Source organism: Panthera tigris, chromosome B1, assembly GCF_018350195.1.
Source record: "Panthera tigris isolate Pti1 chromosome B1, P.tigris_Pti1_mat1.1, whole genome shotgun sequence".
Classification (NCBI taxonomy): Eukaryota; Metazoa; Chordata; class Mammalia; order Carnivora; family Felidae; genus Panthera; species Panthera tigris.
Genome location: NC_056663.1, coordinates 134,912,187 through 134,928,207, shown reverse-complemented (window position 1 = coordinate 134,928,207; position 16,021 = coordinate 134,912,187). Strand labels below are relative to the sequence as shown.

At 36.6% G+C, this 16,021-nt stretch overlaps 1 protein-coding gene across 6 annotated transcripts in view; it reads right to left on the bottom strand.

Moving 5' to 3' along the window:
- Positions 1-16,021, bottom strand: part of WDFY3 (WD repeat and FYVE domain containing 3) — a 274,952-nt gene that overhangs the window by 155,241 nt on the left and 103,690 nt on the right. For all 6 annotated transcript variants that reach the window (XM_042984249.1, XM_042984248.1, XM_042984246.1 and 3 more), the window contains 2 exons: positions 15,746-15,869; positions 4,068-4,177 (listed from right to left, as the gene is read on the bottom strand). In XM_042984249.1, coding sequence (XP_042840183.1) covers positions 4,068-4,177; positions 15,746-15,869 — 234 coding nt within the window. The remainder of the gene's footprint in view (positions 1-4,067; positions 4,178-15,745; positions 15,870-16,021) is intronic.

Here is a 16,021-nt window from a genome sequence, read left to right as displayed (position 1 = left end):
TTTTAAGCCAGAAAATTATATATCAAAATAACTTTTTAAATGCCCGAAAAATTAAAAAATGACTCCATGCTGACAAATACTCATTTTCCATTTGGACAAATCCGCTTTAATCAGATATTGAGATGGGGCTCCTGGGTGGCTCAGTGGTTAAGCGTCTGACTCTTAATTCCGGCTCATGATCTCACCATGGTGAGATAGAGCCTGCATCACACCCATCCCTGCTGCCTGGCACTGGGCATGGAGTCTGCTTAAGATTCTCTCTCTCTTCCTCTACTCTCCCCCACTCACACAAATGCACTCACTCTTTCTCTCTAAAAATACATACATATGTGTGTGTGTGTGTGTGTGTGTGTGTGTATTGAGATGTGTTTGTTATTTATTAGATTTGCTATTTTTTTATTAAAAGGCAGCATGTTTCAAAGCAAATGAACTTTTGGATTTAGAAAAAAGAAATTCAACCATAAACTTGGGCAAACTAACTTTGCTGGACCTCAGTTTCCTTTCCTATAAAATAAATATAATGATAATAGGTCTTAGAGTTAATGTAAGCATTATATAACAAATCTGAGATATATTAAGCACTAAGTTATATATTAGTAGTTGCTTTGCTATCACTTTTATTATTATTAAACATTCTTGGGGTTGGAAGGACACTTGAAGGATACAGGTAACACTGAAAAATCTGTGTATTATTTTCAACAATTTCTAGAGGAAGAAAGTCCACCTTCTTATGGTGAAATTTCATTATTCCTAAGAAGTATGCTATAATAATTGCCAAATTTTTTTCATGGTCCAGTTTGGAACAAAAAATTTCATACACTGGAGATCAACAGGCTGGTGTCACCTTGTCACCTGTATTTAGTTTATCAACTTTTTAATCAAACATTCACTGAATGCATAGGGTATATCTGGCAGTATGTTGGAAACTGGGCAGGAAACGACAAAGCACCCCTGCCCTTCAGAAGACTGTGGTCTATTAGCAGAAACAGGTTATCAATAACTATGAAAAAGGAATGATCAACACTACCAGGAATGAAGAGGAAAAGTATAGAAATTAAGAGGGGAAAGATCACCTGAAGATACATAGAAGGTTGAACTATACGACACACTATGTTTCAGGAACCTGAGTCCAAAACTGTTAACTCCTAAAAAGCCACAATAATAATGTCTAATCTTTAATGAGTATCAATTATAAAACAAGCATAAGGCTAAGCGTTTTAATTATCTCATTTATTCTTCCATCAACCTTATAAGGTAGATTCTATTACTGTATGATCCTTACTTTATACATGAAGCAATTGAGGCTCATCATTGAGATACCCTGCCTTAGGTTAAAGCTGGTTAAGTGGTCCACAAGTGTATATGCCCAGAGACCTATGTATCATATGGTCTCCCACTCTGGTCTGACTTTTATTTTGCTGGCCTTGGAGAACCAGTGAAGTATTACAAAGCAGTAATGGAACCAGATATCAGAAAATTCGCTGGTGGTTATATAGATCTAAATTAGATCTAAAGAGCAAGAAGGCCAGGGTCATTAGGAAACTAATACAGAAAACCATATGAGAGATGGGGCTTGAACTAATGCAGTAGCAGGGTGATAGAGAGGTGAGAGGACCCAAAGAACAATCCCTTGCATAATCTGGTCCTTAGTCTAAACATCCAGTAACATTTCCTGCCTCTAAATATTTCAAAAACCTTTTGCTGTTCCATGACTCATTATTTCTAGATACCCTATGTCTCTATACATCTGATGCTCAGTTTAAATGTCTGCCCATGTCTGAAACTTTAATTCCTCATCTTTCCTCCCCCCCTCACCTACAAAATTTACAACTCTCACATTTCTATTTTCATAGCAGTACATATATCCCATGACTGCATTTTATAGTACTGTCATTCACTCCATCTCTGTCATCTACATGTTGATTCAGGACGTTTTAGTCATCTCTGTATCTCACTGCTATCAACAGAAAATGGCATATAAACATAAAAGTCAGCTCAAAATATAGAGCACTAAATTTTCTCTTAAAATACCTTTTGCTAGTTAGATTATTACTAGCTTTCTGTTTTCATTAGGCAAATTGGTATGATTTTTCAGTTTCATTTTATAGCAGAGTATAAGCATAACTTGGTATCCAAACTGATAATTGGCAACATTTGTAATTTTTAAAAAAGTGATTAGGTTAAGGGTCATCTAGGTGGGTCAGTCGATTAAGCATGTGACTCTTGATTTTGGCTCAGATCATGCATGATCCCAGGGTCGTGGGAATGAGCCCTGCATTGGGTCGAGCCCTGAGTCGGACTCTGCACTGGGTGGGGAGCCTGCTTAAGATTCTCTCTCTCTCCCTCCCTCTTCACCCCACTCCCTGCTTACGATCTCTTTCTCTCTCTAAAAAAATGTTTTTTAAAAAAGTGATTAGGTTAATCCATATTTCCTGACTTTCTAGTATGTGTCAGATATTCTGGTAGGATACACTTTCTGTTCACACCTGAGAAAGACAGCATCTACAAAGAATAGGAATAAGACTTAGAAATATCACAATTAAAATGGTTACTTTACATGCTATTTTAAACCAAACCAAATTTTGGTACAGTAATATGGCGGCATTTATAGCTAGCATCAATAGCAAATAGAATTGATATTTTGATAGGTTTTTGGTATGGTCACAGATACATGGAAACAGTTGGCCACTTTAGGACTATCTGAAGGTGACATAGGATAAATAAACATCTCAATTTGCCCAGAATTTAGGAGTTGTCTGGGATGTGGGGCTTCTGGGCCGAAATCTGGCAAGTCCCAGGTACATCAGAGCAACTTGGTCTGATTCCTTTTGTGATGTTAAGAAACAAACAAACATAAACCAGCAAACAAAAAAGGGAAACATTATTCTAAGGGGAAAAAAAGCCTAAGTGCTACTACTTTAGGCTAATGACTAGCTTCAGGATATGGTTACTAAGAAATATGCATCGTTTCTGCTGTGGCCCACCAAGGTATATGACTCATGTCACAGCCACCTCTGTAAATTCCATTATTAAATGATGTGAGTTGTTTGAATCATAATTTAGACAAGAACCATTCTCAAGACAGGTACTAACTTTGATAGGTAATTCTACTCTGAGTTTTAGAAGGGTGAAACACATCTTTCTTTTTTTTTGTTGTTAATGGTTATTATTTTTTTTTGAGAGAGAGACAAAGAGCACATGCACACAAGTCGAGGAGTAAAGAGAGAGTGAGAGAGAGAGAATCCCAAGCAGGCTCCCCGCTATCAGCGCAAAGTCTGTTGCAGGGCTCCATCCCACAAACTGTGAGGTCATGACCTGAGCTGAAATCAAGAGTCGGATGCTTAGCTGACTGAGCCACCCAGGTGCCCCTGAATCAAGTTCTTTCATCCCCAAAACATCACAGGCCAAAAGTCAGGTATCCAAATAGCTGATAACTGAGTACATGCAACAGAAATTATGGCAGATGATTAAAGGTGGTTTAGAGAGGGGGAATAAAAGGAATCTCCAGAATAAATCAAGCGGGAAGGCTATATATATTATCCTGAAAATGTCACTATTCCCCTATTTTCCATAAAATTTAGAAGAATTTACAAATACTTTTCATGTCATTTGTTCCTTATTAGTGAAGTAAGGTCAAATGATTCTTCTAAAGCAATTTCTTAGTGAAGTAAGGTCAAATGATTCTTCTAAAGCAATTTCCCTAATGTGGGTTACAGAAGTGTTGGTTTTGGCCAGATGGAGCCAGAGCTCCCAGGCTATCGGCCTACAGTCCCAGAAGTCCACTGCTGTGCCCCACATGCTGTACTAATGGTATCATGCTCTCTGTGTGTTATGACAAAGACGAAATACACCATTCAAGTTAGGCATTTCCTCAGGTGTAAAATTTGTAGTAACATAAACCTCCTCATGAGATGTTGTGAGAAGCATGAAAGCATATGTTAGAAGGATTAAGAATATAATGATTACCATAAAATCTTATTTGGATATGATGATACATTTAGTTTCACAAAATTCCAAGAGGATAAAAAAGGAAGTCAAGTTATCAAACATGAAAACAAAGAACTTACCTGACCAGAGGATGCTAACAAATTAATTGTTGTCAGAAGCATCCAACCTCTACTGGCTTCTTCACTCTGATTGATTTCTAGGAACTGGACTATGGCCCGACTTGCAGCTTCTATAAAACCAAAGGAAAGCCATGAGGTGGGGGAAAATCATATATAAAGAAGTTCTTCCTTATAACCTGTCAAAAAATGATCATTTACGAAGCATGTGCTTTAAATCAGCACTATTACATGCTCTATGTAAACTATGAGAAAAAGAGCAATATTTTAATGGTGTATCTAGGCCCTTACAGCATTATTATCATATTAATACAGAAACACAGAAATCAACCTCTATATTATAGGGACAGTTACATCATGAGCTAGTTGAAAAGAGTCATGAGAAAGGTAAAATTTGAGCTAAACGTACCTGGCAAACAAGGATATGTTTGTCTAGGAAGTGGGAGGGAAAGCAGGGAACAGAGAGATTAAAAGCACAGAATTAAAACAAAAGTGTAAATAGAAGACTGAGCCTAATATGTAAGATCAAGACAAAGAACTTTAATAACACTGGGTTAATATTCTACAAGAGCATTTTGAGAATTAGAGTCTACTATCAACAGTAGTGGTAGAAAATTAAAGTCAAATTATGAAGGAAAGTAATCTAAAGGCTGTATTTGACTCTCTGGGCAAGAGAAAGTAAATGTAGTTTCCTGAGCAAAGTAGATGATAAAAGGATTACTCTAAGACTCTTCACTAGTGAGTATAAGACAGACTGGAAGGGCAGAGACTCTGGTGGACAGGGAATAAATCAGGAGGCTGCCCCAGGGATACACACAAGGGGTGACCTGAGCAGCAGCTGACAGTAGGAACAGTGAGTGTCAGTCATAGAACTGCACTGTTGGAAGAATCTGTCAATGTAAATTCAGTTGATTACGCCTTTAGAGGTAAGGATAAATGGACAAATCCTTAAACTGTGCACTTCATTTCATCAGCAGAGTCCATCAATTTTTCTATCAATATATGGGATGAATTAAAGTTGTCAGAAAAGGTGTGCAATCTGTTCACTTACCAAAACCAACCTGGTAAGTTGCTAATGTACACTTAACACACATCATAAAAATGCAGAATAAACAGAATTTAGGTTGCCTTACAGGTATTTTTTTCTTCCATTTAAGACAATCAAGATAAAAGTATGTCATCAAATAATTGAGTGAATACAAGACTTACATACAATGCTGGGCTGGGCATATTTTATCTCTATATACTTCCATTTGAAAGAATATTTTAATAGGAAAAAATTTTTAAATAGCTTACTTTTACTAAGTCTTAACTGTATAACAAACACTGTTTTAAGTATTTGAAGATTTAACTTATTCAATCTTTACAAGAACCTTATGAGTTATTTTCTAGTATTATACCCCTTATAACAATACAAATTGAGAAATGGGGAGGATGAGTAATTTGCCTAGAGCCACACAGCTAGTCAGTGACAGAACTTTCATTCAAATCCAAGCTGTCTAGCCTATAAGAGATAAAGACAGTGATAAAAAAAAAAAAAAAATTCTGAAAAACGGAAGCCAACAGAAGCCTGGCTTATTTCTAGTATTTCAATATCTTAAAAGTGTTGAAATTATTGTATTCACATTTTCACTGATTTGTAGCCTCTCCTCCCTCTCTAGAAAATAAACACCATGAGAGCAGACTCCTGGTCCACCTCACTCACTGCCAGACCCTAGTGTAAGGCACGTCACTGGCACTAAGTGGGTGCTCGATACACATCCGTTAAACGAGTGAATAAATCAACCCAGGGAGATCAAAGAAGGACAGTCTCAACTTGTTAGGAACATCAAGAGTGCCTGAATTACTATGGATAAGAGAGATTCCTGGACGTTTTGAAAAGGGGAGTAATAATATGAAGAAAGCAATGCTTAAGGCTGGTTAAACTGGGAAGCTCTCATTGGAGATGGAGCAAAACAAATAAAAGAATACCACTGAGAAACATTCTTTGGCAACTGTGGTTTGAGATCACTGGTAAAAATTGATCTGCAAATTTTTCTTGCAAACCTGTAATGGACCAATTTGTTATGTAACATAAGCCCTTCTTCCTTGCTAGGAATTAAATGCTCCTGTAAGGAAGACGACTCCTTTCTAGTGACTAAAATTGTCAAAGGCTGACATGCTATGCTTTCATTTCCATGGCAGCTTTGGTGTCAAACTGTGTATTTCCAATTTTTTAACTCAACATACTAAAAATCTACTTGCAGTCTTCAAATGGATTATTCCACAGTGAAATCAATGTAACAAAATTCTATTTCATAACAACAACAATAACAACAGTAACAACAACAACAAAACACGAACTGGTCAATACCACCTATGCTTCTGAAAGAAGGCAAAAAGAAAACAGATGGTGGAGAACTAAACTGACTTCAAGAGACAAAATTACCTTCCTGGTACAAAAGCTAGTGAGCTATAGATAAGACACGTTTTGGGTGAATCTGAATACCACCCATGTTTTTTAACGTAACACTATTAATGTTAAAAGAAAATTGGACAAAGATGTATTTTCTGCTATTCGATAAGTTGTCAGTTATAAACAATGAATGCTAATACTTATTTTAAGAACCGAAACACCAAAAATGTACTCTTGGCTTGCAACAGCTCTATTTGAGTAATAGTGGGCATTTGTGGTTTCTCTTGTTTCGGTTGACAACAAATATAAGGTATTCCTCAAGATAAGAAAGGACAAATAATAGATTTTTAAAAAACCCCTCAATGTTCAATGGATTGCTGAGCTGATTAAATAAGTGAAAAAGATCAAGATAGTGTAATTATTAATAGTATCTAACAACTTTACCAACTTAATAATAACAACTACTCTTTTTTGAGAGGTATGTGGAGAAGATCTCAATGACAAAAGATCTTTACATAACAAATGTATTCATAAGAACAATTTTACTCTCACCTACTTATTTCAGTATGTTGCCATTCAAAACACTTTAATGGGATCTCCTACTTTGTATTTAAATGAGTCAAGAAGCTCATTGAGAAAGTATTTAACATCAAGGGCTATCTTTAAAAAATTATATATACTAGAAAGTAATTTTAAACTAAACCTATGTAAATTATAGAGTTTCTTAAAACTTTGAAAGAAAAACAGTTCTAGTTAAAAAAAAAAAGATACTGCATTAGGATCTTTTAATTTTGCTCATATTTAACAAATACAAATTTAAATGATTTAAGGTTATAAGAGTTAATGAAAGGAACATATTAACCCATCTTGAGAGTTGCCAATCATTTGATTCAAGCTTTAGCTTTCACACTGCATTTCAATACATATAGTTAACTGAAAAATACAGAAATGGAGTTAGTAGAGCTCATTATTAGATTAAGTAAGACTAGAAGGTAGACAATTTTAAAAGAAATTTAAATAGAGAATATAAGTGATTTCAGTCAGACAATATTCAGAACAATCAGAATGCAAAACTTGTTAACAGTAAGTGCGATTCAATTTTTCTTTTGCATTTAAAGCACATTTTCAAACTTATGCAACAGGATGATAATGTGAGACATGTTAACAGTATTATTACATTTTTTTCATTAATGAAGAAACCAAGCCCTATAAACTCCTTCCCATCCCCAAAAAACTTCCAAAAGTTAGTCAGAAAAACAGTATTAGAACTCATAGATAGCTTCCATGCTTTTTTTTTTTTTTCATTTGATGATACATAACCACACCTGGCAATGAAATTACCTGAGGGTGTTGTGGCTGTGAAATCCTTGGAGGACAGCGGGACACACTGTTTTTCTGTTTAAAAAAAGAGGCCGGGTTGTCTACTTGGGGATTTACTACAGTATACTAATCCCGCCACAAGATGCTGTATAAAACATCAATTGTGGCCAGCATTAACCAGCTTCTCCCATCACCAGGACACTGCCCATAGGAGATCACACCACTGTATTTAACAGCGGCACCTATCATGCAACAACGTCATTAAAAATAACCTGAAAATACTATTTTTAGATGGGTGGAGATTTTTTGCTTCAGTGACTTAAAGTGACCAAGTGCCCTTAGACCTAAGCAGATTGCATAGCTGGACTTAACAAATAACTACAATAGGAAAAATCTTTAGGGGTGCCTGAGTGGCTCAGTCAGTTGAGCATCTGTCTCCTGATTTTGGCTCAGATCATGATCCCAGGGTTGTGGGATCTAGTCCTGGGTTAGGCTCGCACTGAGCATGGAGCATGGGGCCAGCTTAAGATTTTCTCTCCCCCTCCCTCTGCCCTTCCCCCACACGCACACACTTTCTCTCTCCCTCAAAAAAAAAAAAAAAAAAAAGTAAAATAAATTAAAAAAAAATCTTAGGCTATACACTGTACCTGATATGGCCACAAAATTATAAATTTTCTCAAATTAGTTGAAAGTCATTACATATTTTTAACAAAAGCCACATGGAGGCAACAACCAAGAGAGAATTACATTATGGGAGACAGAAAACTAGAACTGTCAAGATGCCCTAATGTATTACACATCAGTCTATGCATCCATTTTGCATACTTCCATTTTTACTAACTTCTGATGGACAGATTCAAACAATAGAAATTGCAGACTAGCGTATCTTCCTACTGACATACCTGCAATCCATGTTCAAAGTGATCTGATAAAACGACTTGCTACATGAGTGGTAATTAGGTAACAAATAAAATAAAAAGTATTTCACACCAAATTCAGAGGAGTCTTAAAAAAAAATAATCTTGCCATGATGCACAACAAATACAGACAACTTTCAAATGAATAACAGAGGGCTCATTTTACCTTTTTTTTTTTTGGAGAAAAATTACGTGCATATAAATTATTGCAAAATTACTTTCAATGATAACTTTCTTGAAATAAAAGGTTATGTAAGGTATCAAAAGTAGCCAAACTTATAGACACAAAAAACAGAAAGATGCCAAGGGCTGGGAGAAGGAGGAGATGGGGAATTACTGTTCAGGGAGTATAAAGTTATAGTTACATAAGATAAAAAAGTTCAAGAGAGCTCCTGTACAACATTGTGCTTAAAGCAGACTGTGTTATGCACTTAAAAATTTGTTAGGAGGGTAGATCTCATACATTTTTTTACTGCAATAAAAATCAATCAGAAAATAAGAATGGGATATATAAAAGTTAAGATGATTCAGAATGTACCTAGATAAAAATGTGATTTTTTTTTTCTAGAAAAAATCAAAAGATCAAAAAAATCTCCACAAAATCCCCATTTTTGATAATGACACTGACTGAAAGAAACTTCCAACACTCAAGACTATAAATAAAAGAACAAGGATTCCCACAGCCAGGGTTCTTTAAGACTGAAGAAGGAGATACTCCAAAACAATGCTTTTCTCCCTTACACATCAGTTAAGTCTGGCTTTTCTAACACTACTCCAATTCTCAATGCATTTAAAAAAGTAAATAACCAAACAGAAATCCTATATCAAAAATCAGTAAAATATTATTGAGCATCTCATCTGTAACAAGGAGTCTTCTAGGTGATACAGGGCTGAACACAAGAGACAATAAAATTAAATAAATAAACAAGTTACTTTCAGATGACAAACTTCTAGAGGAAGTACTTAAGATGACTGAATAAATGCTGGTATGGGGAGAGGATAAAGGATCTGGGATAGGGTGATCAGGAAAGGTTTCTTTTGTGGAAGTAAAATCTACAAAAATTGAATTGAATCTCAATGCAGTGGATTCTGAAGTTAATAAATTTCAAAAGTTTAAAACTAAAAATTATATGGAATTACATGATCTGGAAAAATAGATCTTAAAAATATCTGGAAAATAAGAAGTCATCAATGGAGGAGGAGTGCAGGGGGCTCTACCTATGTTTGCAACTTCCTGTAAGTCTATAATTATTTCAAAATAAAAAGTTTAAAAACACCTTGTGTAACTATTACTATATTTAACAATGATACACCTTGTACTCCATTTAAGATACTTTTCATTATGTTGAATACACTGAATCATTACAGGATTTAGGAAAAGAAATCTCCAGTGCAGAAAAGCGTTTTTCTATAAACATGCAGATTAGGTATTTAAAAAGACAGCAACAGAAAAGCCACCATAGTTACAGTTTGGGGAATATTTTATTCTAATCTAGGGATATTACTCAAGTAAGAAAATGCAATGACAAGAGTCAGTACAGAACAGAACAATTTCCCTTCATGTTACCTGTTTAAAACAGCTAAGAATGCATAAAACACACAAATCTTATATTTAAGACCAACTTCTCACTTCTACAGGAACAACTGAAATCAGGAAAGATAAAAAGGATGCAGTCCCACCGTGGGTGGAGAAGGGAGAAGACAGGGGTGGGAGGTGACCTTAAGCTATCTTACCACCTTTGACTGGACTTGCTTCCAAGACTGCAAGTATAATTAAAATTATCTCACTTTAAAATCTACACAGCAATTAATACAATCCACTATGTCTGAATAAGAGATTTAGTCTCTCAATCTAAAAATATTTTAATGGCTGTTGCTCCAAAGACCCCACAACAGGCTCCAGTTAAAGATGGAAGGTTGTGCACCTGCATTTATCTCTGCTCTCTCCCAAAGCCCCACTGCTGTGGACTGAATTGTGCTCCCTTCTGCTCCAAATTCCTGTGTTGAAGCACTAACTCTGAATATGCTGGTATCAGAGACGGAGCCTTTGGGAGAGAATTAGGGTCAGACGCAGTCATGACGGTAGAGTTCTCTTGATGAGGTTAATGCCCTTATAAGAAGACACACCAGAGCTCTCTTTCTCCAGATGAGGCCACATTGAGAAGGTGCCATTTGCAGTCAGGAAGAGAGATCTCACCAGAAACCAATCATGCTGGCACTCTGATCTTAGACTTTCAGTCCCCAGAACTGTGAAGGAATATTTCTGTTATTTAAGTCACTGGTCTATGGTGCTTTGTTATGGCAGCTTGAGCAGATTAATACACCCACTAAAATGGTTATAAAAGGATTTTTCAAAAAGCCTAAACCCATAAGGACAAAGAGAATAGGAAAGATGAAAGCAACATTTTGGATACTAAAATAGCAGAGGGGTTAGTGGTAACTGACTTAGCAAACTCTAGAATCTTAAAGCAAGTGCAGGGAAAATGGAAAAGCAACTAAACTACAACAGAGCCCCAAGAGACTCAGGAACTGGTGACACCAGGTAGCTTTGGAAGCAGAGGTAAACATGGGGGAGTGTACATAGAAGGCTTGTGAAAGTTTGTTAAAGACCAGTGAGACCTCCAGATCCTACTATGTGGGCACCAGACTGGAGGTTTGTTCACTAGAAAGAGTGAGGGAGCATGTTGAGGGCTGGGGCAGGGGTGAGGCCACCACACCAGGCACAGCTGCAGGCTCAGAGAGATCAAATAGAAGCTTACACACTGAATGCTGAGGGTCCTCAGACCTTTCCCCTACTTGGCTTCTAGAATGCCGAGAGGCAGACATGTATCTTCCAAGTACAAACTGGACATTCCTCACTGGGGACTCTGCCCAGCTCGGGGGAGAAAGACAAGAGAACAACCTAGCAAGATCACACTGGCCCACAGTTTCAAGCCCCACCCACAACTGCAGAGCTACCCAGCAGCTTTCTATGGCTCCATTCTTACACAGGAGCAGATGGCCCAGGAAGTTCTCTAACCTAAAAGACAGACAAAAGCAAATTAACAAAAAAGGCAACCTGAAAGAAACAGAACTAAAAAGAGAATATATGAAAGAATAGCCATCAATATAAAAAGAAACTCTTAGGAATTAAAATTATAATGTCACACACACACACACACACACCCCAAAAACCTCCATAGAAGGGATGGATGGAACTTTCTTAGCAAGTAGAGTCAAAAACCAAAAATATGAATAAAAGAAAATAAAATGAGAAGGACAGTCCTAGGGGTACATCTGACTAAAAAAGAAAACTGAGTGGAGGATATTATTACACAAACAATTCATGAAACTTTCCCAAAATTAAAGGATATGAATTCCCAGACTGCAAAGTCCAATGAGTACTCAGCATAATGTATAAGAATATCTGCTCCAAGGCATGTTATCATGACATTTTGGAATAGGAGGGCCAAAGAAAGGATCCTAAATGAGCTTTTATTTATATATATATATATACACACACACACACACACACACACACACACACACACACACACATATATATATATGTATATATATAAAAGCAGGTCACAGAAAGAATCAAGAATCCAGTTAGCTTCAGATTTCTCAATAGCAGCGTAGGAGTCTAGAATATGAAGGAGAAATTATTTTTAAATTCTGAACATAAAATGATTTCCAACCTAGAATCTGATACCCACTGAAAGGGGGACACGATAAATGTAATGCAAGCTGCAAGATTTTGCAAAATGACCCTGAGAGTTCACCTCGGGCTGCCTGGAGAAGGATCCAGCTAAGACATCCCCTCCTATGTCCCCAAGGGAGTTGCTAGACCTAACTCAACTTCCCATGACACTGGTAGCTTCCGCTCTCTTGGAGGAGGGCCTATAACTTCCCCTGGGCCCCAAAGTCTCCTGGGGCTAATCAACTAGCATCTGCAAACAACTGCTATACAATCTAACAGATATTCAAATCCAGTACTCAAACAGCCTAAATCATAAGCAGTTTGTGTATTTCTTCACTAATAAGATTGCATTTGTGCTTGTACTTTAGAAATCCAGGGCCATCAGGGATCTTCCAAGCACTTTTTTTTTTTTTTTAATGTTTGTTTATTTTGAGAGAGAGAGACAGAGCATGAGCAGGGGAGGGACAGAGAGAGAGGGAGACACAGAATCCGAAGCAGGCTCCAGGCTCTGAGCTGTCAGCACAGAGCCCGACGCGGGGTGTGACATCATGACCTGAACCGAAGTTGGATGCTCAACCAACTAAGCCACCCAGGCGCCCCTCCCAAGCACTATTCTGTGACATAATGCAGGTGGCAGACTTGCTCCTTCTTTTCTCTTGCTGACCCCTGATTTTATAAATTTCCCCTTTCAGCAATAAAGCTATGTGATGTGTTGTTCTAAGCCCCAGCAACCTGAAAGGTTGTCAGTCTAAAGACATCACCTTTCTTGGTAAACACAAAGGAAAGCATCTTACACAGGAATAGTCAAAAATTTTTTTACTCACGGGAACTTTAAAAAACAAAACAAAAACAAACACATATACACACACAAAACCCCAAACCAAAGATAACTCCCCTGCACTTTTCTTAGGGAGCTGCTGGGAAAGATGCCTTTATTAAGGCAAATTTTTGTTAACACAATTTTTTGTTAAAAATGAGAAAGTTAGTTTGAGAAAAAAAAGATGCCAGGAGATTCAGGAAACAGACGCTCCATCCCAAAGAAGTAGAAAGGCATCCCAGATGACGTGAGTGGAAACGTATGAAGGGCAGCTATGAGGCTGGCCTAGAGAGAAACTACCATGGGTTAAAGCAAGCCAGAAAGTTCTGGAAGAGCTATTTGCAAAAAAAGACAAAACTGACAGATTACCTGATGCTTTCAATCATATTGAGGGGAGATGTAGAAAAACATTTAGAAATAGGGGATACATGTGTGATGAAAATTCAGAAAACTAGCAAAAAAAAAAAAAAAAAAAAGAAAGGCAATTATTAACTTAGATGGAGATGGGAGGGAAGTTTTTAAGAAAAGAAACCACAGCGTACCATACGGCTCATCTTAAAATAGTGTTTTCAGTCTATACAAGATAATATTGATGTAATCAAATTATGACAGAACAATATTGGAGGGGTGGGTTTAGGAAGCAGGTAGGTACAGGTAGTGGTAGGGAGCTTAAGAGAGTGAAAGCCTTATTTTCTTTTGTGGGAAATCAAGATGGTATCTAAATGTGAAAAAACAAGGGCTCATACTGTAAATGTACATTATTTAGAGACACAACAGGTAAATGTCAAAAAAAAATTAAAATAGCTGAAAAGTGACTGAGAAATGGAGTTGAACAAGGACAGTGGAAGGGAGATCCTGTTTTCAGTAAACCTTTTAACTATCTGACCCTTAAAATTATGTGTCTGGGGGGGCCTGCGTGGCTCAGTGAGTTAACCCTCCGACTTCATTTCGGATAGGCCACGATCTCACAGTTCATGAGATCGAGGCCTGTATTAGGCTCCTCACTATCCACAAGGAGCCCACTTAGGATTCTCTTTCCCTCTCTCTCTGCTCCTCCCCCACTCGTGCTCTCTCTCCCTCTCTCTCCCAAAAATAAATAAACTTTAAAAAAACCAAAAACTATGTGCCTATATAATAGGCACATTATTTTTATTATTATTACTATAATATTTATTTTATTATATTTATATATATATTATATATGTACAATATATATACTATATATATAATAAATATAATTATATTTATTATACATATTATTATTTTAATAAAAATAAATTAAAAAATAAGATTAAAGGGGTGCCTGGGTGGCTCAGTTGGTTGAGCATTTGACTCTCGATTTCTAGGTCATGATCTCATAGTTTCATGGGTTAGAGCCTCATGTCGGGCTCTGCACTGACCACGCAGAACCTGCTTGGGATTCTCTTTCTCTCTGTCCCTCCCCTGCTCGCACACTCTCAGTCTCTCTCAAAATAAATAAACTTAAAAAAAAAAAGATTATATAACAGAAACATTACTGTTACTGTTGGAAAAATAGTAATTTGATGGGCTGAAAAGATAAATGATTGTTCAAGGGGACATTATAAACAGAATTTAAATTAATTTATCAGTCTAATATAATGCTTTAATAAGAAAGCTATCACTCAACCATTACAAAACCAAAATAACAAAATAAAATATTCTTGACAAACAAAATCAAGATAAAAATCGGTCGCACATATTGCTAATTTAAAAAATGACTAATGGTAAATAACATCAAGAAAGTGTATTTTAATCATGAATAAAGGGATGTTACTCTCTGAAGTTTGAAATTACCTAATCATGAATAAGAATACTTATTCAGGCAGCATTCATAAAAAAGTTTACTGTATGTGTAGATCACAGGTTATAAAGGCCCAAAACAGTTTATGGTCTACTAGGAAGATAAAGACACACACACAAACACTCGTGGTGTTGAGAAACCAAGAGTAGCTCCAAACAGAAAGTTTTTTCTTTGATTAAGGGAGTCAAAGACATTCCAACAGAGAAGTATGATTTAATCCAAACTTCAAGGATGTAGACATACTGGGATGGGGGATGATTCTCACTTCTGGGTGAAGCATCATAAGAAAAGGATAAAAGTAAGAACACAGATATGTTTGGGACTATAAGCAGCTCGATTTGGCTGATATATAGAAAAGAAAACAAGAAATAAAAAAGGCAGACTAAAAAAAAAAAAAAAAATACATATGGCCAGATCCTGGGTTTGCCTTGAATGTCACCGTAGGAATTTGGATTTTGGTCAGAAGGAAACAGTATTGTTGGGGGAACGGGGGTGGTAGATCCAAGGACAATGGCCTTGAGTACAAATGCTCCACTTGGGATATGTTGAACCAATCAAAGCAGAGAGTGACTATGAGAATGGGAACAGGGACAGGGGATTAAATTCCACATGGGGTGGGAAAGGAAACTCACGTGGATAAAACTGGGTCAATTTTCTGTTTAATTTTAATAGCACTTTTTTACCAAACTGCCCATTCAAATAGCTTTTGCTGGTTTCAGTAAAAATACCTGTGGATTTGTTTGATGCTCTCCTTCGAATTTCTGTCACCATCAGTCGTGAGACTTGGGTTGTGAACTGCAGAAGGTCAGAAAATTTTTCTGTCATCGTATTTGGCGGAGCATTTCCAAAAACCTGGGATGAAAAAAATAACAATTTTACTGAAGCATTGTAAACTTTTGTCTTTCATTCTGTGCATTTCTAAGTGGGAATGACTTGAAAAATCAAGTCAAAAAAGTATTCTTACACAGCTACTTTGAATAATATGTTTAAAATACAGCTCTTTC